The sequence below is a fragment of the Lissotriton vulgaris genome, chromosome 12, assembly GCF_964263255.1.
Source record: "Lissotriton vulgaris chromosome 12, aLisVul1.2, whole genome shotgun sequence".
In the NCBI taxonomy this organism is placed as follows: Eukaryota; Metazoa; Chordata; class Amphibia; order Caudata; family Salamandridae; genus Lissotriton; species Lissotriton vulgaris.
The window spans coordinates 507,445,323-507,471,001 of record NC_141700.1 but is presented as its reverse complement, the minus strand read 5'-3'; the positions used below and the strand labels follow the sequence as shown (position 1 = coordinate 507,471,001).

General features: G+C 46.9%; 1 protein-coding gene across 1 annotated transcript in view; it reads right to left on the bottom strand.

Moving 5' to 3' along the window:
• The window catches only part of GLG1 (golgi glycoprotein 1), a 792,605-nt gene that overhangs the window by 643,810 nt on the left and 123,116 nt on the right, over positions 1-25,679 (bottom strand). Inside the window, exons 3-4 of the mRNA XM_086945268.1 lie at positions 5,185-5,271; positions 4,357-4,572 (exon numbers count right to left, since the gene is read on the bottom strand). Of these exons, the coding sequence (XP_086801394.1) occupies positions 4,357-4,572; positions 5,185-5,271 (303 nt within the window). The remainder of the gene's footprint in view (positions 1-4,356; positions 4,573-5,184; positions 5,272-25,679) is intronic.

Here is a 25,679-nt window from a genome sequence, read left to right as displayed (position 1 = left end):
TTTGATGATGTGTATGTCTTCTTTGATCAGAATGAGGGTGGCCATGATGTTGTCCATCGTGGGGTAGGTGGTGGAGGTGGGGGTGGCAGTCAGAGGTGAATGAATGACCATGGAATTCGCGTGCAGGTGGGAGAGTGGGCTGGTGTTCGTGCAGGGCTGCGTTGTGTTAGTGTACGGGATGGTGTTAGGGAGGAGAGAGGTTTTGGGCGGGAGGGGTGTGGATGAGCTAGGGAGGAGGTTGGTGGTATGAGTGAGGGCATTAATGGTAGGCGGGGGGGGATCAAGGTGTAGGCTGGGAGACTGATCGTAGTGGTGGGGGTGCAGGAAAGGTAATGGGGGCTGAGAGTAGGAGGGGAAATGGGATTGGAGATGGTCCTGTTGTGGGGAGGGGGAGTTAAATTAAGAGAGGAGGTGTGTTCTGCGTAGTTAGTTAGAGGGTAATGGGGACTGAGAATGGGGGGGGATAAAGGGAGGGATTTGTCGATAAGCGTGTCGTTCTGGTGCTGAACTAGGTTAGGTGTGTTGTGGGTGGGAGCTGTGCTGTCAGGGGTGAGAGGAGTGTTAATGACAGCTGTAGGTGTGAGAGGAGTGTTGATGGTATGTGTGGAGGTCCGAGGGTTGGTAGGAGTGGGGGTGTGAGTGGTGTAGGAGGGGGAGCGATCTGTGACTGTGTTTGAGGCGTGTGTGGCAGCTGCCTGGTGCTGAACTGGGATAGAGGGGTTGTGGGTGGGAGATGAAAGGTCAGGGGTGGTGGGTGTGTCCCTGATTGAGGAGTATGTAGTGGCTAACTGGCGCTGAGATAGGTTAGAATGGTTGTGGGTGGTGGGAGCTGTGAGGTCATGGTTGGTGGGACTGGAGGAGATATGAGTGTTGGTCCGCGAATTGGAGAGGTGCTCTTTGAAAGTGGGGAACAGGTTGTCTAGTAGTTCCAGGTTCCTGTCTGTGGATTGAGATAGGACAATCCCGTTATTGTAAATAGTGATGGTGGCTCTGCCTGGAAAGAGTTGGGATGGTGGGATGGAGAGAGTTAGGCTGTGAGCGGATTTCCTGGTGGAGGAGAAGGTGAGTAAGGTGAGGAACGCTTTTCTCCATTGAGCTCTGCGTGTGGTGTGGAAGATGATATCGGTGTTCAGTGATCCATTGACCGGTGAGAAGTAGGTGTCAGCAAAGGGGGTTTCAGAGTGTGACCTAAGGAAGTTGTGTTTAAGGCGTTTAGCGGCTTTTTTGGTGAGTGTCGGTGGGTAGTTGATTTTATGTGTGATTGCCGATAGGATCCATGTTGGGATGGTGGTTTAGGTGGGTATGGGAGAATGCACAATAGTGGTACACATGTGCAGGAAAACAAATACATACAGTAAATTACTAAGTACAAAAGTAGCACTAGTGATCAACCAGCATAACCCAAATATAAGAGTGTGCAGAAAAACAAATACATACAGTAAGTTACAAAGTACAAAAGTGGCACTAGTGATCAACCAGCATAACCAAAGTTTAAGAGGTAGCTGATGGTGTAATTGCAGTAGAGCAAATGCATACAGAAAGTTACAAAATACAAAAGTGGCACTAGTGAACTAGTGATCAACCCACATAACCAAAATATAAGAGGTAGCTGTTGGTGTAATCCAGGAATAAAAAGTGAAATGGGTGCAGCTTACAAGAATAGAAAGAGCTGGGCGCAGTTTACAAAAAAATGTATATAAATATGTGAGGTAGCGATCAGTGCAGTACAAGAATAAAAAGTGAGATGGGTTGTGTCTCCGGAGATGTGCTGCCACTGTTGCTAGGCATTTGGTGAACACCCGTGTAGCTGTTACACCAAATGGTAGGACTTTGAACTGGTAGTGCTGTCCTTGAATAGTAAACCTTTAGATACTTTCTGTGAGCAGGGTGTATTGGTATATGAAAGTATGCGTCTTTGAGGTCTAGAGTTTCTAGGAAGTCTCCCTGGTGAAGCAGTGGTAAGACTTGTTGGAGAGTGAGCATATGAAAATGCTCTGATAAAATGTACAGGTTGAGGGGCCTGAGGTCCAATATTGGTCTGAGAGACCCGTCCTTTTTTGGAATGAGGAAGTATAGTGAGTATACTCCTGTTCCTTACATAAGCGCTAAATAATACAATAAACTAACAGGAAAGAACCCTAAAATAGACTCCCATTAAATCAGGGGAGTCAACCACCAACTAATGCAAACACAAAACAATACTTTTCACTAATATTAACAACCCACCAGCAGCCGGGACATGTTTCCCTGGGGGTTTAGCTTCCTCAAAATATGATGCAAAACTATTAACAGACACTTTGTTCACTGCCCAGGTTTCTTGGAACACGCATACATCATAATCGCCTATATAAGATGACCTTTCAGTCTCAATTAATTTGGATTTTATCCCCAGCCAAATTCCATGAGATCATAGAAAAGTTTAATTGAGGTTCCCACATGTCCGTACAATGGTAACCAGCTGGTTGTCCAATATCAATCCTAATCCAATCGTCCAGTGCAGCGGGATGGATGTGATGCCTTAGTTAGTTGTTTGTATTCAGGCCCGATACGTCTGGTCCAGCAGCAGATTGTGGCATATGGAACCTTGAGTAGAGGGGGTGCCTTAAGTTTTTAGAAGTGAACTGAGTAGTCAGGGGAGACAGGTTGAGCTTATTTCATAAGCTGGAGGTCCTTGGAGATGGCAAGTATGAAGTTCATGATTTAGAAGGCCTTCATCCAGCGTCTCATTATTAAATTAAACTAGAATAAAATCCGAAATTGCCGAGCCCACATCACACCATCTCACATATTCAATGTCAGACCATATTACAAAGAGACAATTGCGCTTCACCCTGATTCAGTGCATAAGTCAAATAAAATACCCTCCTGGGAACTTCTCCATGATCTGGATAGGAGGGTCTCTCCAAGAACTGTGGATGGTGCCAGTCTAGATGCTTGATGAAAGTGGTTTCTCATACTCCAAGGTTTGGCCCAAAAGTGGCCCATCACTGCAACATACAAAAGGATGGTCTTGGGCCATATAAGCATTCAGAAGGCTTGTCAGAGGGCACAAGAAATTTAGAATCCATATTATTCTGTCAACTGTGTGGGGCTGTAATCTGTTGATATAAACTGTGCATCGGTTTGGTGCCTGAACACTGAGCTTGGTTTGCCTGAATATTATTTATATCCTAGGCGCAAGGATGACACTGCATCAGAGCCGAAAGATCTGGGGGCTCCCCGACAGCAAGATTTTTACCAAATCAAGACCCCTTCTGAAGCCCCTTGCTTACAGGCGTGTTTGCAGGAGCAATTGCCGATAGAACTGCTTTGATCTTTGTAATTTTTTAAGTTACAGATACAATGAAATGCTTCAAGGTATCCAGTTTGCTGTGCAGAATGAGCAGGTCACCAGTGTCTGTAGATGGCTGAGAAGTATCAACATTTAAATCTGTATGGGTTCTGTTAACTATAGGTGAAACACGAGCTATGATCTGTGTCTGACGTGTGGGCGAAGACTCAGATTGTCCCTGTATCAGCTACAAGAGCAAACCTATTAAAAGGTAAGAGATGTTAGGAACAATGTTTATTTTGGGAGACGGTGGCAGCCGGTTAGGTTTTGACAAATGCTCACAAGTAAAGGCCTCTCGCTTCATTACCAATTGCAACTGCTAAGTCAAGGGTGCTTAAAGTACCAATGTGGTTTTATGCAAACCCTTAGTTTCTGCGGGCAGTATTTGATTTAATCGTTGTTTTCGCTCTTAAAAATTTCTGGTACTTTTGCAGAGCTGGTTTTATTTTTAGTATTAGATGTTTCAACGTTCAGCATGGTCTCTACTTCCTCAATTAAATGATCAATATCATCGAATCTAGTGATTCTGTCCACATCTATGAGAGCACCAGCCCCCGCAGGTTTCCTATTTTTTTGTGTTAACTGGGACTTTAGTTGTTTCTGGGGCTTTCCGTTTTCTCATTAATAGTACCTGCTACAGACAACTGCATGCACACATGAAAGCCTTGGAATATAAAGCTGACAGAAGGCAAAAGCTACACTCTTGCCACATTCTTGGACTTCCTCTAAATAATGGCCTCTTTTTATTGGAGGAATCTGTTGTACATTAGATGTTCAACATAAGTAAATGAAATCAGGGCCTCTTCTCAATGTTCGAACTATAATTTTATTTATTTTTCAATCAATGTTTAACTGCCAAAGTTCTAATAGTCTCTTTATGTGCTCATGATCATGGTCTAACTAAAGGTTTTTACAATGCGATCTAAATGGGCTTTTTAATTAACAAAATCTGAAACCAATCAAATGATTAACTTAACTAAAACCTCAAGAACACAAAAATAATGGTTAACTGTATGAAGCAGTACCTTCTCTCCAGGACGAATGCTGCCACATCGCAGTTTATTGATGTCATTCTTGCAGTCGTTCATAAAGCCACATATCAGACGATAGTCACTGTAAATGATGGCAGTCATCTTGGTGATATACTGATGGCACTGGTATTCTGTGATATTCACTCGATGGTCAACCAAGCAGGACACCAGGTAGCCTTTTCCAGGTGGCTCATTTGCACATTCTTTGATCTGTTGAAAAGTGGACATTTTTCTGAAAAGGTGTACTTACGTGAGCTTAAGACTACTTTTGCAATATTACAACGGTCTGTTGGGGTTGGTGCAAGCAATTTTCTATGGCAGGGCCTACAATCTCACACCGAAGAACAAACTCATTTTTAATGAAATGAACGATGGGAAAATTAGGTCTCAAATAAAGCTTCACTCCAAGAACCACAGCTTCTCTTTTATGAATGTTCTATAAGGCACTTCAAAAGAAAGCACCAAAAACCCAGCTCTCCTTCGCAACACTGGAGCAAGTTAATGAAAGCTAAACAGTCTCAGAACCACCACAAAGAATTGGAACCGCACACAGAATATCAAAACAGCCAGATTATCTCAACCAGAGACCCCCTGCACAAAGGACAGTAATACCACACACTTGGTAAACCAGTGTCTATCACCAAAAACTGAAAACATCCAATGCAATATCACAAGGAGCTTTTCATTCTGGAGCAATAGCATACTTGAGAACGTCACCCATAGAGAGTTACAAAATAATGCCAAAGCACATGTTAACTAAATGTCTGCTTCACACTCAGCACCCACAAGCAAAATTCATGACAGTTTTATGGAATTGCTCACCTCTAAGATGGTAGACTTGCAGACCTCACGTGCCACGGACTCAAATTTTGGATCAGTTGTCAGGTTTAGCTTGTAGTTCCATAATAACTAGCAAAGCAAACAAAGATGTTTTAGCACATTCACTCCAGCTATGAGCAAAAACTCATATGTGCATTCATATTTCTGTTATATACACAAAAGGCATGACATTCAATTAAGAGAGTTGAGGCAATTCTTAAATGTATTTGTATATGGTTTCACAATGCACAGATTTTCAATTGTATATCGACAAGGGAAAACTCCCTTAGGCATTTATCATACCAACATTACTTTTTACAAAGAAAATACTTCAATGCTTAAATCTTATGTACAATATTCAAGATAATGTATTTGAAATTTCCATTATTGTGAAACCAGTCTTTTAAAAACAATAGTCCATATCATAACAATTGAACCCTTGTGGAAGTTTTGCAAGTAGTTAGACACATATTGTTCCAGTGTCCTAACCTGCAGCAAGAGTTAGAAGCAGAGCTAGGGAAATGGTCCCAAATGTTGGCATTCCTTCCGGTTCAAAAAATAATTTTATGTATTACAACTGTAGTGCTCCTCTTAGAAATGATAGGGTGAAGATACCTTTAAAGGATTTTAGTAAAACAAGAATTTTGGAATCACTTAAGGAATGAAATCGTGTGGGCTTAGTGATTTGAGCTCACTAGTGCTGGTTATGCAACAACAGATTGATGTATATTCAAGACTGTCACATGTTAGTGATCAGAAAAAGGAGAGCAAAAAGGGATTGAAAGACGGGTGTATCTTTAAAAAAAGTATTAATCTTTTATCAAATCAAGTTAAAATGTTGGGTACAAGATGAACAGCAATGACGCAGAAGGGAAAATACATTAGTCTACACAGCCCTTACTACATCAATTGCACAAGCTTTTCTACCTATCACAGAATTAATTAAACATTCAATGGTAGATAAAGCCACAGTTTCGACTGTGGCTTTATCTACCATTGAATGTTTAATTATGTGATAGGTAGAAAAGCTTGAGCAATTGATGTAGTAAGGGCTGTGTAGACTAATGTATTTTCCCTTCTGCGTCATTGCTGTTCATCTTGTACCCAACATTTTAACTTGATTTGATAAAAGATTAAATACTTTTTTTAAAGATACACCCGTCTTTCAATCCCTTTTTGCTCTCTCCTTTTTCTGATCACTAACAAGTGACAGTCTTGAATATACATCACTCTGTTGTTGCATAACCAGCACTAGTGGGCTCAAATCACTAAGCCCACACGATTTCATTCCTTAAGTGATTCCAAAATTCTTGTTTTACTAAAATCCCTTGAAGGTATCTTCACCCTATCATACTTTTTGCCCAAACCCTCAAGGGTATACTGGGTTGCCCACTATTAACTCTCCTCTTAGAGATGGGCACGCATAAGGTTTACAACTTGAATGATTTTGTTACAATTACTGGAGAAAAAAATGGTGGCTATCTAATCAGTTCAAATAGCTATCAATGCATTTTAGAGTAAGATACCATGTGCACTATTTTGTAGGCATCCGTTTACTTAGAAATTAATGTTAGTATAATCTATCCTCTTAGACAGTGTATATGCCCAAATTTCAAGTAGATTATAGGGCTATCCCTTTTCTGGGACCAGATTTTTTATTGCAATGGCCTTCATACACTTTCAGAAATCTTGCTGGTAACTTTAAGACTTCCGCTTTAAATATTCAAAATGTCGGATTTCCCTATGCAATGCAAAGGTTACCTCCCAACCAGTGCAGGACATATGTAAGAATGAATGATGGTGTAAAAACCCCCAAAAAGATTTTTAAGAGGCCAGTCACTCGTGTGGCTGGAAAGGAACAGACTAATGTGACAAAGGAGCAACTAATTGGTGGATGGGGAAGGAAGAGATTCTGTAGAGGTGGTTCATGAAATAAGGAAATCCAGCGAGAACATAATACAATTCATTCTTAATCGGAACAACCTGAGTGAGTTTGTTATGACCAGGCAAATGCACCTTGTTTCCTGGGTCTAAAGTAGAGCTACATGGAATTGGCAGTGCCCAATGAGGTTGAAATGAGTGAAGAATGTCTTGTTAATAATTAGAATTCATGCAGAATGGAAAGTATGTGTGGCGAGCAGCAGACAGTAGTGATTGGTGTTAAATGCCTTAACAGCTGCTTAATTGCATATCTGAGCTTAGCAGCCTTTTTTGGGTAAAGTAATTTTGGAATGTGTAGCATAAGGTTCGTCTCCTCATTTCATGACACTAAAAAAAAAAAAGATAAGAACTTTATTGTTCTCAGCATTAAAGCAAAGCCAAAAAACTAGTGATTGTTGGTGCAGCCAACCATTAATGCAAAAAAAGCAAATACTTTGAACCATCAAAAATAATCTGTTCATCATAAAAAATTAAAAGTAGCATTACATGGGGTCTTTCTAATAGGACCCAACTGCATGAACTACACAATAAGTGAGAGTTGGGATTCAGAAACAGTAACTAAATTTGTTGTTTGAGGAGGTGCACATAATCTATGCTTCCACCATCAATGAGGGAGCCTCTCTATCATCTTAGACAAACCTGGGGAGCCTCCAGACCGATGTGAATACTACAGGGCCCTTTCCCTCAAAACTCTTGACGGATGGTGAGTTTTTGAAAAGTTTCAACACTCCTTACATCACCTTGTATTGCTTGCTACGTTCGAGTTAAGTGTCCAAGGGCATGCCCAGACGTGGGTCCTTTGCTTGCTCTGGCACTTGATTCAAGCTAGCCTGGCTGATGAGGGGGTGATACCCCAAAACCGGACACAGGATGCTCGTTTCCAGTCCCTGGCCTGAAGTTCAGGCAGAACTGTTCTCATGGGGAGCAGGGTCAAGACTGATTTGCTTATGGCTGGGTGCAAACTGGGGTGGCATGGTGAGCAAAAGAACAAAAGATTTAACCCAGATCTCTTGACTAGGGGTGAGCTTTTGAAAAGTTTCAGCACTCTGTCCATCATCTTGTTGTGTCCAACACAAAAATCCTCACTAAACAAATCGCTAATAGATTAGTCTCTCTCCTCAGAGGTCTGGTGGTCTAGACGAGGCAAGATTCATTTCTGTAAGGTCCGGAACCTATGCACTTTGTTCACCCTCACACCAGTTAGACAAAAAAAATAGAAGCAGCAGTAATATTCCTGGATGCTGCTAAAGCATTTAACTCCCCAGAGTACAAATATCTTGTTGCTATTCTCAGGAGTCTGGGTAAGCCAGGATCCTTTATGAACTGGAACTCGTTCCACTACTCTGTGTTACAGCAGTGTGGTAAGGACCTAGTAATTCAAATGCCACACAATCTCTGCAGCTATTGTTTGCAACTTTCCATTATGTGGAGGCAGTTAAGTGCATCAGGATGCAGACTAGTCGCAACAAAAATAAGTTCATACGAGTCAATTATCACTGCCATTTCCAAGCGAGAAGACCAGGTGGAGCGATAGTCTACTCTCCAACTTTCAATAGCAGAACACAAAGCCTTGATGAAGATGGCTGCTGCCCAGGCTGCTCTATCATTACGCCAATATTCTCACCCCCCCCCCCGTTCAATTCATTCTTTAAATCCCTTATATCTTTAATGATTGGGCTAGCGTGGACAGGTAAGCAACTCAAACTCATATGGGAAATTCGGACTCTACCTTACCAACAAGGTAGTTTTTTTAGACGCAAACCTCAAACTTTACCTTGTGCCCTGGGCCAGTTACGCAGTGTAGGCATCACCTACCTCTATTTAAGCGGCATATTGCAATAGAAAAAGAAACCACATCTCCTACTCCCCTTCAATCGTGGCATCAGTATAACCCTTATACATGCATTCATAGATTATGATTAAGGCGCTGCTGAGCCTTCTTGTGTGTTCCCTGGAGGTGTGTGGTGAACATCGATATCAGCTGCCTTTCTTCTGTGGCCCCCCTGTGCTGGGTTGTGAATTGTGACTTACCAACTTTGCTGCTGGAGAGACGCGGGTGCAGGGGACTGCAAGGACCAGCATTCCTTGATGCTGCCAGCTGGTGCCTCTTCCCTAATTAGCCCGCCTGCCGCTCGCAGCCTATATTACATCTTGCGGCCCCCGCTTCGCGGATACCGCGCGCTGCTGAGCCTTCTTGTGTGTTCCCTGGAGGTGTGTGGTGAACATCGATATCAGCTGCCTTTCTTCTGTGGCCCCTGTGCTGGGTTGTGAATCGTGACTTACCAACTTTGCTGCTGGAGAGACGCGGGTGCAGGGGACTGCGAGGACCAGCATTCCTTGTTGCTGCCAGCTGGTGCCTCTTCCCCTAATTAGCCCGCCTACCCGCCCTTTTCAATCAGGCCCCTCCCACGTATCGCGCCACGCGCGCAGGATGAGCCCGGGCCAAGGGCGGGCCCGTTTAAGCCCGTTAAAGACCGGGTGAGACTGGACCGGGCCCTCCCTCTTTCGCCTACAACAGAGTAAATAGTATGTATGCCTGTGTGACATTACTTAACTATATTTGAACTGTGGATACACATTACGTTAACTAATAACCATGTCCACTCGAGGTATCAGGAGCAAAACTGCTGCAGAGGGAGCTAAATTAACAGGCACCTTCGATAACTTCATAACACGGGCAAATTCAGTAATTGATCAGGGTATCAGCCGAATGGAACGCAGGGTGTCCCAAGACTTAGCATTTGCAAAAAGGTAGTCTATGGGGCACCTCGCTGCGGCTCGCACCCCGGAAGCGGCAAAGGGAGCAGCCCTCTTAGAGGTTAACGCAGAGGTGCATAGTATGCCGCCTGGGGGAGATCAGTTAACCTCGCTTTCCCTATTAGACTCATCGTTGATTTCAGATTCAGACTTGGAAAAAACCCAGTACTAATTTTCGAGTGCTCACAAGAGGAAATAAGTACCAGCTTATGCAGGGAGAGGAGGGAGGGTGCAATTCCTAAAAAGAAAAGCATTAATATTAACATGACTATCCCAGGGGCAAAAAAAATCCAAAGCAGCTAAACCCAAGGGCACTTGTAATACACCCAACAAACAGGGGATGGGCCAAGAACAGTCTAGCAAGAAAGGGCATGAACGATTATCAATAGAAGCAGAAAATATGGTTTCGGACCCCAGTGGAGCAGAGGTTTTAATAAGCACAGATGTGGAAATTAAGGAGGATTCCGAGGGTTAACTTTTAGCCAAAATGGGGAAACTATTTAAAACCCTCCTCGCACCACTTAGTAAACATTGAAAAACAGCTTAATGAGAGAGTTAAACTAGGTCTAACAGGAAATGAGGCAGAGAAGTCATTAAAACTGTCAAATTCGGTCTTAAGAGTAGCAAATTTACAATCTCAGCAATATAAGACTATGTTTAACTTTATTATACCCCTCAAAAAATAGCGCAGTGGGGGGGAAATAACGGGGGCATCTGTCCGAGATACCAATCCACACAAGCAGATACAATCCATATGTTTGCATCATGCCGCTCTCTGGATATATATAAAAAATCTTTGGAACAATTCTTGTCCGACTCTCTGGGGATACATTTAACTCTGACAGATGAAGTCATGACTTTGGGTGTAGTGAGGGCGGGTGTAGACGTTCACCATGAATTTCTGTACTTAGCTATGACTCTCAGCAGACTATGTATAGCAACACTCTGGAAAGACCCAAACCCCCCAACATTACAACAATGGATCTCTCGTGTACTGGCCATATATATATTAGAAATGGCCCTATATGAAAAAAAAGGTAGGGAAAAAAAAAAGAGGCTGGACAGAGGATATGGGCCCCAATAATTGAATGGAAAAGAAGGTTGGGAGAGACTTAAGATGAAATAGGTGGAAAGTCAGACGCAATTAAGAATATGTGAGATATGTCTTAATGATGGTCTTCCATTGTGTCTAAAGCTCTTTGTGTATTTGGAAAAAAATGCTTCATTAGTTTTAAAATTGGCGTTAATGCTTTCCGAATTGCAGGAATGAATATATATATATATATATATATATATATATATATATATATATATATATATATATATATATATATATTTTTTTTTTTTTCTTTTTTTTGTTGTTTGTTTCTCTGGCAATGTATTATGAATATGTAATTCTGATGTTGATGGAAAAAAAGAAAAAAAACTTGAAATGAAAAAAAAAAAAAAACCAGCTTAATGAATTGCATAACCTGACCAAGAACCCAGTGAACTCTGGGGCAAAAAAGATACCGAATATTAAACCCCCCCAAGGCTGGTCAATCAGGGCTACCAACTAAAACACCCTTAACACCAGTGAAAAAAGTTCTCTAACCCTGCAACTGCAACTGAGAAGAAAGCACCTGATAGACCCCCTGGACCTACTCAGCAACCTGGGAGGGAGGAGAATCCATCTAATACCCCCGTCGTTCACCCTAAAAAAACATGGGGTAAGAGGGGTTATAGAGTGCAGATTTGCTGTGAACTTGCCCCCAGAGGCGAGTCCTTAAGTAGTAGTCCTGACAGGGGTTCCGGAACTGGAAGAGTTTGTCGAGGAACCAAGTTGGTCATTAAAAAATAAAGTTTCCCATTGGCTCAACATAAATCGCCCCCTACCACCAAATATATCCAGTAAGATTTTATTGGTGCGTAGGGTGCCATGGGTAGGGCATGAGTGGAAAATAATAAAAGGGGACTGCGTGCTGGTCAATTTTGAGGACCGGCGCACAGTTGATTATATTTGCACATGGAGAACACAAACTAGTGATGTAGGGATAGAAACTAGACGGCTTTCATACTACTACCCACTTAGGAATTATCAATGCTTTGATTACGGAGGGCATTGGGGGAATTTAGGATACCAAGAGTGGGGAGGATACCCAAACAGGAACCTTTTACATATGGAAAACTGGAGGGGGATTCCCACGGCCAATAGGTACAGCTGCCTCGAGATGGTGGACTGACTGGAAACGATGTCAGGGAGCATAGATGAGTGCAGGAGGGGGCTAACTAACACAATCACGCCTTTAAGTAGGACCGCCCATCCTACAATCAATTCATCATTTGAGCAAAAGCTAGATAATGGGGTAGATAACCTCACTATCGACTGTCCATTAGTAAAGGGGAAGGCCCTCGATGATTGTACTGGAACTATCTTTGCCCTTGAAGATCTGGGCAGTAGGGCTCACTGCCCAATAGTCTTAAGTGACCGGTTGGGGGATCACGGACAACTTCCAGAACCTAAATCTCAGGATAACGGTAGTCCCATGCAGGAGGAGTCAGGGGGAAATTTAACCCTCCTGTCTTGGAATATAGCTGGACTAACAAGTAAAGTTAATAAACCCACATTCCTGTCAGTTGTAGATAATTTCAACGTCATTTGTTTACAGGAATGTTGGGAAAAACAGGAGATACATATAAATGGCTATCGCACTTTCTTCACAGCAGCGAAACAGACTAGTAGGGGCAGGAGTTCAGGTGGTCTTTTTCTTTTCATATCAAATATGTTGAACATGGTGGTAACAACTTTAAGTACAGGGGGAGACTACTATCAGCTACTCCTACTTAAGGTGGGAGGAAAACAACAGGTCCTCCTGATTAACTTATATAACAACATCCCGAAGGATGATGCAGATAAGGTCCTGAGGGACCTAAATAGCATCCTCCATACTCAACAGGATTCCGGGCAACAAAAGATGCGTGTCATTCTGACTGGTGATTTTAATTGCCACCTATGCCCTCTCAGTGAGTTTGGCACATGTGGGCTGATCAATCTTAAGGGAGATCCCTGTACTAATTTTGAGCACTCTAAGATTGGGAATATTTTGAATAACTTGATTTATGAATGGGATTTAGGATTCGCAAATGTGTTTTGTAGCCCTTAGGTGACTTTTTAACCTACCTTTAATGGACGGGGCCTCAGGTCAGTGATCGACTTCACACTAGTAACAACAAGTTACCATCTCTGTGTTCTGAGTTTTAAAACGGAGGACAACGCAATGAGGGATCATTTTCCAATTTCCTCATCTTTTAGCTTTGGGACGGACAATCCCCAAAACACAGATGTGGCTGAAAATATTTACTGCCATGGAATTGCACTGTCTAGAGTTAACGGTTATTCCATAAAATGGAACAAGGTGGACCCAGTCACTTTCCTGCATACTCTAATATCAGGCCATTTAAATGATTTTATGATCTGTCTTGCGGAAGAGGTTACCCCAGCACTGGTTGTACCTGCCTTTCAAAAAATAACGGGTCAAATATGTAATCAATTAACACGCAGGTCAAGGGAAGGCGAGAGACTTAAGATTGAAGGCTGGTTTGATTCAGAGTGTAGTAAAGCCCACGCTTTTTTAATGTCAATTGTTAAAAAAATACCCAAAAACATTCCAGATATAAGGTCAGCTAGATTACGTTATAAAGCTGCTGTAAAGAAGAGGAAACTAGAACTAAAGGGGGATGCCTGGGAAGCCCTCCATAAGGCATGTGCATTGAGAGACAATACCGCCTTCTGGAAGGCCGTAAATGCCCCCTTTTTTGCAGAAAGGAAAACGGATACAATCGAGATAGCCATAGAGGAGGCCGTATGGGTAAACCATTTCTCTGAACTATACAAGAAAAATGAATGTTAGCTCAGAATGTCTTGGCCACCAGACAACTGAGGAGCATGATACCCAGGGACTATTCCCTCTGGAAATAGCCTTCTCCTTAACGGAAGTAGAACTAGCTATTACAGAAAGCTCCTCAAATAAAGCCCCAGGACCAGATGGAGTACCGATAGACATTTATAAGGCCAATTTCTCCCTTTGGGCACCCCTCTTGACAAATGTACTAAACAGCTGCAGTAAAAATGGATTTCCATCGACCTGGCAGAAGGCGATCGTAGTGCCAATCTTTAAAAAGGGAGATCGAAGTGATCCTAAGGGTTATAGGCCAATATCACTACTAGACCCCCTAATGAAAGTGGCCGTCAGAATCATACTGAACAGATTACATACATGGGCCAAGGAAGTTAATGCCCTTTCTAAATTCCAGTATGGTTTTACGTCTGGCTTAGGCACTGTCGAACAAGGTCTTAATTTAGCCATGATCACAGGAAAGTAGGTAGTGGCCAAAAAGGGAAATTTATTTATGACCTTCGTTGATCCGAGTTCAGCGTTCGACTGTCTGAGTCATGAAGTGATGTGGGACACTCTAAAAGATATCGGCATTGACCCTAATATCATTAACTTCATAAAAGAATTGTATAGAGGGGCAGGGGCGAAGGTGCGTTTCGGCAAAAACAGTGAATGAAACAGCCACATTTCAAATAATGAAAGGTGTACGGCAGGGCTGCATTTTGGCACCCTTTTTATTTAATTTGTATATAAATAGTGTGGCAACTTTCTTAATTGACCAAGATCTGGACTACCCCCGCATTGAAGGTGTTGCGGTACCTATACTTTTGTACGCAGATGATGCGGTTATAATGGAGAGGACCCAAGTAAGCCTCCAGAAGGCACCAACTAGCTTTTCAGAATACATGGGCACAAGAGGTTTAAAGATTAACATTGGGAAAACCTTTACCATGTGCTGCTCATCTAAAATGAATGTATCTTGTAACACTTTCTTGAAACAGTCAAAGATGGGTCTTACCAATACCTTTTCATATCTAGGGATCGTTTTTAACAAAAAAGGCACATGGTCGACAGCTGTAGCTTCAAGGAAATTGGCTTTTTCTCGGGCCATTGGAGCTGTAAAACAGTTTGCTAACAAACTGGGGGGGGGGGGGGAAGGAGGCCGGTACGCATCTTGCTGGATATATACAAGGCTAAATGCGTGTCGACTGCCATATATGGAGCAGGTATCTGGGGGGTTGCAGATTGCTCGGAAATTCAAACATGTGAAAGTGGTTTTCTGAGATACCCGTTAGCCGTCCCAAAATCTACCTCCACTCAAGTATGTCACAAGGAGCTTGCCCTGGCCCATATATCAGACTTGGTAAAGACTTCCCCAGTTTTGTTGTGGCACAAAGTATGGTCATCTACTGAAACAGAGTTTAATAGGGCCATTATTCGGGACTGTGTTAAACATCACGGCGCAAAACATATCCAGTGGTTAAGATATGTAAAAGCTTAGGCCACCCTGAGCTCTACAATGATCCATCTACCTTATCCGCTCTCTCCAGAAAAGCATTGAAGGAGACCTGCTTTGAGTATCTGAAAGATAAACTCTGGCGGGTAGAGGGGAAGAAGGTGTCTGTTATCCAACACCAATATCTATTGCAGGGCCCGGGCATTCAGATATATTCATCACCTAAGTGGTCCAGTTATAGTAGACTGTTAACACAATTGAGAACTGGTACTTTCTTTAGACTGGCCACTTTTCCAGATATAAATGACTGGTCAAAAAACTTAATACCATGCCCTTGTGATGATTCCTCTTTACAATCACCCATACACTGCATCATATTTTGTAAATTTTACTCACATAGTAGGAAGAGATACTTGTTACACTTGCTAGAAGTATGGGGACTGAGAATGCAGACCTGCCTTTTTTAGGATTCGACTACTACAAGATCAAATGCGGTCTCTATGTTTTTAAAAAGTATTATTAGTTGCAGATCTTCAATGTGTCAAAATTTCTCCTTGAAACAGAATTTAATTGAACTGTATAGAGGATTGCTTTGTTGATTGATCAATGTAATTTTAGGTGCTTTTATGATTTTTTAATGGAATCGAATAAAGCTATCTTTGACTTGACTTAAGGCTCCCTGTTTTCAGTTTTTACAGATTTTTTTACAAATAAATACAGACAGAAAATATTTACTTTCTTGTCTGTATTCATTTTAAAATGTGGATAAAAACGGGAATTGGGTTGCTTTTTGAGTAATGCTAAATACGGTCTGTCATGACTGCCAGGCCAATAGCTGTGTAGAGTGATAGGTAAGGGGGCTAAAAAAGAAAGAACCTTTAGTAAAGAGGCATTAACAGCAGTAGATATGTACAAGGTTGATACTGACATTTGCATATTTTCCTAAGTGCATTGATTTATCGCCTGTTTGCAGCATTGAAACCTAGTAGCCACTCAAGCATGAGTGCATATTTACCGGTTATATGTGGAAATAAACCAATTTCACCTTAATTTTTCCACAAAACCCCAAATAAATATGGATAAATACAGACGAAAATGTCCCAAAAATAAATACCATAAAACCGGGAGCCCTAATTATGATGGCATACACTGCAAAGGCACAGGTCACACTGCAGATAAGAGGTGGATTATATTTATACTCTAGTGCGCTACCACTATTTAATCACCCGAGAATGAATTTGTCATGTGAGAAGCAAGCTGCTACACAACTTTAGTCCCTTGACCTCACTAAAAAGGGCGATATGTTCCTAGAATTACACTTCATTCACATCCATGCGATCACTAAGAACCAAAATTAAGCCCCCCTCACTTAAAGGTGATGTGTAAAAGGGTATTTATGGCATTTCCTCTCGAAGCACCTACCTTTCAAATGCTTGAAGAGTTACCAATGTCCAAGACAACTCAATACTTCAATGCAGGAAAAGTATCCAATTATAATTCCCACTCGGGACATAAATAGAATTTTGAGCTACCAAAACAGATTACCCAAGCAAACAAAGTCCTGCAGTGAAGAAACAGGTCCCCTTTCTCCTAACAGACTTCCAATTCTGCACTCAAAATAGAATACTAAAGACCCCATTTACGCTATTCCTTTTGCAATGAACGCTAAATGTTGTATGCAACTAAACGGACAAGTTACTTACCTTCGGTAACACCTTATCTGGTAGAGAGTCTAGTCGCAGATTACTTACCTTTGAACTCCCAGGCATCAGGCTAGTTTCTGAAGATTTTTCTTAGCAGTACCTCTGCGCGCCGGTATAAGTCGTTGGTCAACACCATGCGACCTAGTCAGAATTGGGTTAGTTGTAGTCGTGACGTCCAAAATGGTGTGTTAAAAAGACGAGGGTCCTGAAGGGGAGGGGGGGGGGGGGGGGCGGGGGGGGGGGGGGGGAACAGTCCCGACACAAATTAATGCACAAGTTACTACTTGTGTAACGATATATCTGTAAGAGACATTAGTTAGTGATAGATATCCCCAGGCGTCAGACTGGATCCGGAAAGTTTTGCGTAGCAGTACCCTTGCGCGTCGGTAGGCGTCGTCTGCGGCTCCGCGTCCGTCGTCGGCGGAGTACTTACACCGCCTCCGCATGCTGACGTCAGTTCTTAGCCACAGCTTTTCCGCGCCAGAAGCGCAGAGCCATGACAAAAACCAACACTGGTGCCAAGAAACTAGGGCCCTGAAAGGGGATGACCTTAACCCTAGATATCGGTTTGCAGAACGGGGAGGATGGGAGGGTCGGTAAGGAATCTATCACTAACTAATGTCTCTTACAGATATATCGTTACACAAGTAGTAACTTGTGCATCTGAAAGAGACACGTTAGTGATAGATTCCTTACCTTAGAATAGATACCCCAGCAATACCATCCCCGTGGTGGTGGGTCTGCGAACCAATATTTACACCAGAAAGTCCTGGAGAACGGAACGGCCAAAGTAGCCGTCCCTCCGGACTTGACTGTCCAGGCAGTAGTGCCTAGCAAACGTGTGCAACGAGGCCCACGTAGCTGCCTGGCAAATGTCCTGCAAGGGCACACCTCGGCCCAAGGCAGTTGTAGTGGCCGTGGCTCGAGTGGAATGAGCCCTCAGCCCAACAGGAGGTTCCTTCTTAGCCAAGGAGTAACACGCCTGGATGCACATGATAATCCATCGAGAAATGGTCCGCTTGTGCACCGCTTTCCCTTTCTTAGCGCCCGCGTACCCAACAAAGAGTTGATCATCCACCCGGAACTGGCGTGTGCGATCCAGGTAGAACGAGAGCGCACGTTTTGGGTCCAGACGGTGGAGCCTCTCCTCCTCTCTCGAGGGGTGCGGAGGCGGAAAGAAGGTGGGCAATGTGATGGACTGCCCAATGTGGAAGCCCGTGACCACCTTAGGCAAGAAGGAGGGCCTAGTCCTCAAAACAACCTTGTCCGGATGGACTGAAAGGAAAGGAGCCTTACAAGAGAGAGCCTGGAGCTCACTCACTCTCCTGGCAGAGGTGATGGCTACCAGGCAGGCAGTCTTCAAAGAAAGAAGGCGAAGTGGACAGTTATGAAGTGGCTCAAAGGGAGCGCACATCAGAAATGTTAGAACCAGGTTCAAGTCCCACTGAGGCATCACGAAGGGAACAGGAGGATAGGTATGAGTGATGCCCTTCAGGAATCTGTTTATGATAGGGGACTTGAACAAAGAAGGCTGGTCAGGCAGCCTCAGAAAGGCTGAAAGAGCCGAAAGATAGCTCTTGATAGTGCCCAGAGCAGAGCCCTGCTGGGCAAGAGAAAGAAGGAGGAGAAGAACCTCAGAGAGAGGGGCATTGAGTGGGTCCACAGCCTTTGCTGTGCACCATGCCACAAATCTGTTCCACCTGCAGGCGTATACCGTCTTCGTGGAGGGACGACTGGCTGCCAGAATGATGTTGCAAACTTCAGGAGGCAAGTCAAATGGCCTCAACTGTTGCCGCTCAATCTCCAAGCATGGAGGTGGAGACTGGACAGGTTCGGGTGGAGGACCGTCCCCTGCTGCTGCGACAGAAGGTCCTCCTGAAGAGGCAGACGAACCGGGGGATCGACTGACATACTGAGTAGCTCGGGATACCAGTACCTTTGTGCCCAGTCCGGAGCCACAAGGATGACTTGTGCCCGGTCGCGCTTGATCTTCTTCAGCACTCTGGGCAGAAGAGGTATAGGCGGAAAGGCGTACAACAGACCGCAGCTCCACTCGCGACGAATAGCGTCTCCGAGCGAGTGCCGCCTTGGAAATTCCAACGCGCAGAACTGATGACATTGCGCGTTCTCTTCGGTGGCGAATAGATCTAACCAAGGCTCTCCCCATCGCAGAAAGAGGCCTTGCGCCACGTCAGAGTTCAGACGCCATTCGTGATCCATCGAGCACAGACGGCTGAGTTAGTCCGCCCTGGCGTTCAGAGAACCTGCCAGGTGTTGAACCACCAGAGTCACGCCCTGATGTTCCAGCCATTGCCAGAGGCGCAGAGCCTCCTGGCAAAGGGTCCACGACCCCACACCGCCCTGTTTGTTGCAGTACCACATGGCGGTGGTGTTGTCCGTGAACACCTGCACTGCACTCCCTCGGACAGACGGGAGGAATGCTTTCAGTGCCAGACGAATTGCCCGCAGCTCCAACAGATTGATATGGAGCCGGGACTCGACCAGAGTCCTCTGATCGCCACCTCTCCCAAGTGGCCTCCCCAGCCTTGGAGGGACACGTCCGTCACAACTACGTGCTCTGGTTGGGGAAGGAAGAGGGATCTGCCGTTGACCCAATCGCGGTCCGTGAGCCACCACTGCAGCTGTCTCGCAGTGCCCTCAGAGATCAGGACATGGTCGACAGGTTGCCCCGGTGCTGGGCCCACTGAAACTTCAGGTCCCACTGCAGAGCCCGCATCTGCCACCGTGCGTGATGCACCAGAAGGATGCAGGAGGCCATCAGCCCCAGAAGCCGCAGCGTCAACCTGACCGAAACCCGGGATAACGGCCCGAAGATCGGAATCAGAGCCTGTATATCCCGAACCCGCTGTTCGGGGGGGTAAACCCGAAACTGCGCCGAGTCGAGAACCGCTCCGATGAAAAGGAGCTTCTGTGAGGGGCACAGGTGTGACTTCGGCACATTGATGGAAAATCCCAGCCGGTGCAGGAGATCCGCCGTAGTCTGGAGGTGGCTGACGACTGCCTGGGGCGAGCCCGTCTTCAACAAGCAGTCGTCTAGGTAGGGGGAAGACTGAGACCCCCAACCTGCGCAGGTGAGCGGCGACCACCACCATCACCTTCGTGAACACCCGTGGGGCGCTGGTAAGGCCGAAGGGGAGCACGGTAAACTGAAAGGGCTCGAGGCCTACCGTGAACCGCAGGTAACGCCGGTGGCCTGGCAGAACGGGGATGTGGAAATACGCATAATGCAAGTCCAACGCTACCCTCCAGTCTCCTGGGTCTAGGGCAGCCAAGACCTGAGCCAGTGTCAGAATTTTGAACTTCTCCTTCGGGAGGAAGCCGTTGACGTTCCTCAGATCCAAGATAGGGCGTAGGCCCCCTTTGCCCTTCTTGGGTACCAGGAAGTAGTGGGAGTAGCAACCACGTCCTACTTCTGGCCCAGAAACGCGCTCGATGGCCCATTTGGCCAAGAGGGCCGAAACTTCCTCCTGCAGGAGCCGCAAGTGATCCCCCGATACGCGGTGGTGTTGTGGTGGCATGGCTTGAGGGGTCGTCTATTAGGGGAGGGAGTAGCCCCTTCGGACGATCTGCAGCACCCACCGGTCCGAAGTGACTGTGCGCCAGTGAGAGTGGTGATGGCGAACCCTGCCTCCCACTGGCGTCACATGGGCCGAAAAGCACGGATTAGGAGGGTTTAGAGGCGGATGCTGCGGGGGCAGGTGTGGACTGGCTCCGCTTGTTTCCCCGACCGCCTCCACGGCGGTTTCCACGGCCGCCGCCGCGATGGACGACAGTTTGCGGTGAGTGGCTGGCGGCACGTGTGGGGGTGCCCCTTCCTTGGCCACGAAAGGAGCGAAAGGGACCCATTTGCTGGCGCGGGGCCGAGAGGCCCAAGGACTTGGCCGTAGCCCTGGAGTCCTTAAAGTGCTCAAGCGCGTGGTCTGCCTTGTCGCCAAAGAGGCGACGGCCATCGAACGGCATGACCATGAGTGTATTTTGGACGTCTGCCGAGAAGTTGGCGGACCTCAGCCAGGCGTGGCGTCGTATCGCCACCGTCGTAGCCATCGCTCTGTCCAGCGAGTCAGTAGTATCCAGTCCGCACCTGATCGAATACTTTGCTGCGTCCCGGCCCTCCACTAGGGCTTGGCCGAGTTTGGCCCGTACCTCCAACGGACACTCTGGCAGCACTTCCGCCACCGTTTCCCACAGAGAGTGGGTGTAACGGCCCAAGAGGCATGCGGTGTTGGAAGACCGCAGTCCCAAGCTAAGGGACGAGAATACCTTCTTGCCATAGGCCTCGTACCTCTTGGATTCCCGATCGGGGGGAGCCGTCGGGAATGCGGTCTGGGAGTTAGAGGCCTGGATAACCAGACTCTCGGGGGTGGGGTGGGTGGACAGGAAACATGGGTCGCCCAGGGCCGGGCGGTGGCGTCTGGCCACGTTCCTATCTACAGGCGAACCTGTAGCGGGCCTGGACCAAGTGCCCAAAAGAACGTCCGTCAAGGCCTCATTAAACGGCAGCAGAGGCTCCATGGAGCATGATGCGGCTTAAGGACCTCAGTGAGGAGACTAGTCCTCACGGCCGCGACGGGGAGCTCAAGGCCCAAGGCCTTAGCAGCCCTCGTCAACACCACACTATAAGTAGCGCCCTCCTCCGAAGCCACGGTAGGAGGAGAGACAAATCCAGTGTCTGGAGAGGTGTCCAGGCCACTGGCCTCCCCAAGGTCTCCTGTCCAGTCCATGTTACGACTGACACTCCCTGGTCAGAGGGTCCTCAGACCCCTCCCAATTCTCCTCGTCCCCCATCTCCTGAGATTCAGGGTCATAAGTGAATGAGGTGGGTTCATAGAAATGAAAATCTCCGAACGTTGTCGAGAGCGGCGCCGATAGGCGTCGTCCCGACGTCGGAACCCAGGGAGAGGAGGCATCGGGGACGGCGCCGCCCGAGGACGACGCCGGAGGGGACACCACACGGACCGACGCCGGGGGGGGGTCGTAAGGTCCACCGGTGACGATCCATCGCCCGAGGAGGTTCCAGCGGTGCCCTGCGGCGCCGGGCCCGAAGGCACCGACGACGCCGGGGCTGCTGTACCCTGCGGCGCCGAGCCCGAGGGCACCGGCGGTGTCGGGATCGTGGAGCCCTGCGGTGCCGGGCCCGAAGGCGCCGTCGAGGCCGAAGCACCCGACGGCGTCGGGGTCGTAGCCCCCGACCCACCAGGGCCCCCAGACGGGTTCACTGGGCCCGAAGGCGCCACAGAACCAGTCGGAGGAGAAAGGGACCTCATGGCCATGAGGAAGCGCTCTATCTCCTCCGGCGTCGCGTTCAGCCCAGGGACCGGGGGGTATGGGGCCGAACGCGGCGCCCGGGACTCACGAGGAGCCACGTGGGCGGTGTCACCCGAACCCCCGGCCGCATCGCGCGAGCGTCGGGGGGGAGTCAGAAGAGCGATGTCTCTTCGACTTCTTATGTTTCTTACCTGACGACTTGGACCCGGAGGAGTGGCGCCGACTCCCGGAGCTGTGACGGCTCCGTCCCCGCGACCTGTCCCTCGACCTCCCGTGGGACCGGGACCAGGACCAGGACCGGGACCTCACACGGCACGCGGCCGACTGGCGGATCTCGAGTCGCCTGCGGGACCGCTCCCGCCTGGCCTTCCTCGAAAGGGCCCGACAGTCTGAGCAGGCCTCGTCGTCATGGTCGACGCCCAAACACATCAGGCACAAGCGGTGGGGATCCGTGACCGACATGGTACGGACGCACTCGTCGCAACGCTTGAAGCCGGGCATCCCTAACGGCACCGTCGGAGTCGTAAAGACTTCGAAATGGATCAAAAAAGATCACAAAAGTTTAGTCAAAAAGTGACTAGGGAACTGCTCTTTCCAGATCTGCGCTGGCTGGCGCGGAAAAAAGAAGAACTGACGTCAGCACGCGGAGGCGGCGTCTAAGTACTCCGACGACGTCATCACAGTGCCCACGACGCCGACGACGGACGCGGAGCCGCAGACTACGCCTACCGACGCGCAAGGGTACTGCTACGCAAAACTTTCCGGATCCAGTCTGACGCCTGGGGATATTCTAAGGTAAGGAATCTATCACTAACGTGTCTTTCAGATTCTGCAGTTCGGAGAGGGTGCGTGGGTCGGTAAGAAATCTGCTGCTAGACCAGGTCTCCACCAGATAATTGAAACACCAAGCTGCAGGGCTGTGGTGGCAGCTTTCGCCCTGGTCAAATTGAACATATGGTTGTCAGGAGGCTGCTTCTTTGCCAAGGAGTAACATTTTAATATAGAGGAAAACCCAGCATGAGATGGTCCTCTTTAGCTCAAACATTCCCTATAAAAAAAGTTGGTCAGCCACCCGGAACTCTTTGATGCAATCAAGGTAGTACAAGAACACTCTTCTGGGTCCAGACGGTGGAGATGCTCCTCTTCTGTAGAAGTGTGCGGAGGTACATACAAAAGTGGGCAGATTAACAGACTGTCCCAGATGAAAGGTTGTTACAACCTTGGGCAGAAAAGATACCAAAGCTCGGTGTACCACTTTCCCCAGTGTTAGGTTTCAAACTCCATGATCCCGTTGTGCACTTATACATGCTATGTTAGGTTAGAAATGTGGCTAAATAGACGCTATTTGTATTCACATTATGAAACCCAAGGAGTTATACTCGCAGCATGTAAGCTTAGTTAGCTTGTGTGACTCCATTTTGTATTTCGCAATCACTAGAAGACTGCTTGGGTTGTGCTCATACTAGGCCTTATTTCTCTTTTCGCTTGCCATAGCAAAACACTGTACTCCGTTATTTTCTCTTCTGTTAAAGGTTGTAACCAGACTTGTTAATGAACTGATATTCGTTCTCTGCATTCCAATCTCGATGTGTAGTTCTACTCCCATGCTAGGAGATGCCGAGACTCGGCACAGTGGCCTTGGAGTACTGATAGTGCACCCATCTGGCAGGTGTTAGCTCATCTCTCTCTACCTCCTTGGTTCATGCCCGGCTCAAGCCGGTAACTTTCCATTAGAGGTGTGGCCGAAGTCTCTAGAAGGGTTTATTAAGTATTAGCGTACCCTGGGGCGTCAGTCCCCCACGGCAGACATCTTAGGGTGAAGGCCTGACTGGGCTCCTCTGCAGAGTATATACTGAATTAAGTAAGTTTGTATTCTCTACTGTCTGACAGACTCTTCATTCTTAAGAAGGCATAGCAGGTGGTTGTTAGTAACCCGCGTGGCCCTAGAGGGCCCAGTCCTTCACCGGAAAGACGGTCCGGTAAAGAGACTGTAATGGCAGTGCCTGCAGTTTGCTTATCCTCCTGGAAGAGGTGATTGCCACCAAAAAGGCTGTTTTGATAATGAGCAACTGCAAAGGGCAGTTGTGCAGTGGCTCAAACAGTGCGCACATCGAGAAAGTAAGGACCAAATTGATGTCCCACTGTGGCATAATAAAAGGAGAAGTGGAAAACAAGTTAACCCCTTCAAAAAATTTCTGCACCTGAGGAGATTTAAAAAGTGAAGGCTGCAGCCGAAGAAATGCTGAGAGGGTCGAAAGGTAGCCCTTAAGAGTGCCCAGAGCAGAGCCCTGCTGGACCAAGGAAAGGCTGAACAGGAGAACATCTGACAGAGGCAGATAAGGAGTCAATAGACCTTTCTGTGCAATATTTACAAAGTTTGTTCCATCGTCAGGCGTATACCGATTTCGTGGAGGGATGCCTGGCTGCCAGAATAACTTCACAGACTTCGGGAGGAAGGACAAAAGTTGTCAGTTGTCGCCGCCCACTCCACGCAAGGAGGTGGAGTGTGGACAGGGTCCGATAGAGGATCCTCCCCCAAGACAGGAGATCCTCCCAAAGAGGCAGCATGATTGGAGAATCAAGGCTCATTGCAACAGGGAGTCGTCCCCCCCTAGTTGGAAAGCGGCAGTTGTTAAAGCGCTTCTAAAGAAACCCTCCTTGGATCCAGCGGAATTGGCCAACTACAGACCTATATCCCTCCTCCCCGGGACCAGCAAGATTGCCGAGAAACTGGTGAACAAGAAACTTTCCCAGTTTCTTGAAACCAATAACCTGCTAAAAAACTCGCAGACAGGTTTTCGCCCAGGACAGGGCACTGACATCGCCCTCCTGGCGGCGGTGGAGGAGGCCAGAGCACTCTTAGACGAAGGAGGATCAGTGGCAGTGATCCTCCTCGACCTGAGCGCGGCCTTCGACACCGTCAACCACCAACTCCTGATCAAACGGCTCAAGAAGGTAGGAGTGGAAGGCACTGCTCTATCCTGGCTTTCCTGCTTTCTGGCCCAACGTTCCTTCCAGATCTGGGAGAATAACACCTGCTCCTCCGAAACACCCCTCCAATGTGGGGTGCCTCAGGGCTCCTCCCTGAGCCCCACATTGTTTAACATCTACATGTCACCATTGGAGGAGGTCGTCACCCCGTTCGGAGTGAGCATCGTCAGTTATGCGGATGACACACAACTAGTTGTCTCCCCATCCCACCCTAGTCAACAACCTGCGGACTTATTCAACTGCTTGACGCAGATTCAAGGGTGGATGAACAGCTCAGCACTTAAAGCTGAATGGTTCAAAGACGGACATTCTCCTTCTGGGTCAGAAAGGACTCACCTTCCCCCAGAACATCTGGCCACCCTGTCTGGGTCCCCCCCCAGACCCAAAACAGGAAGTTAAAAGCCTGGGTGTATGGATCGAAACCGACGTTTCAATCACCACGCAGGCCAAAAAAGTAGCCGGTACTTGTTTCGGGCTACTGAAATCAAT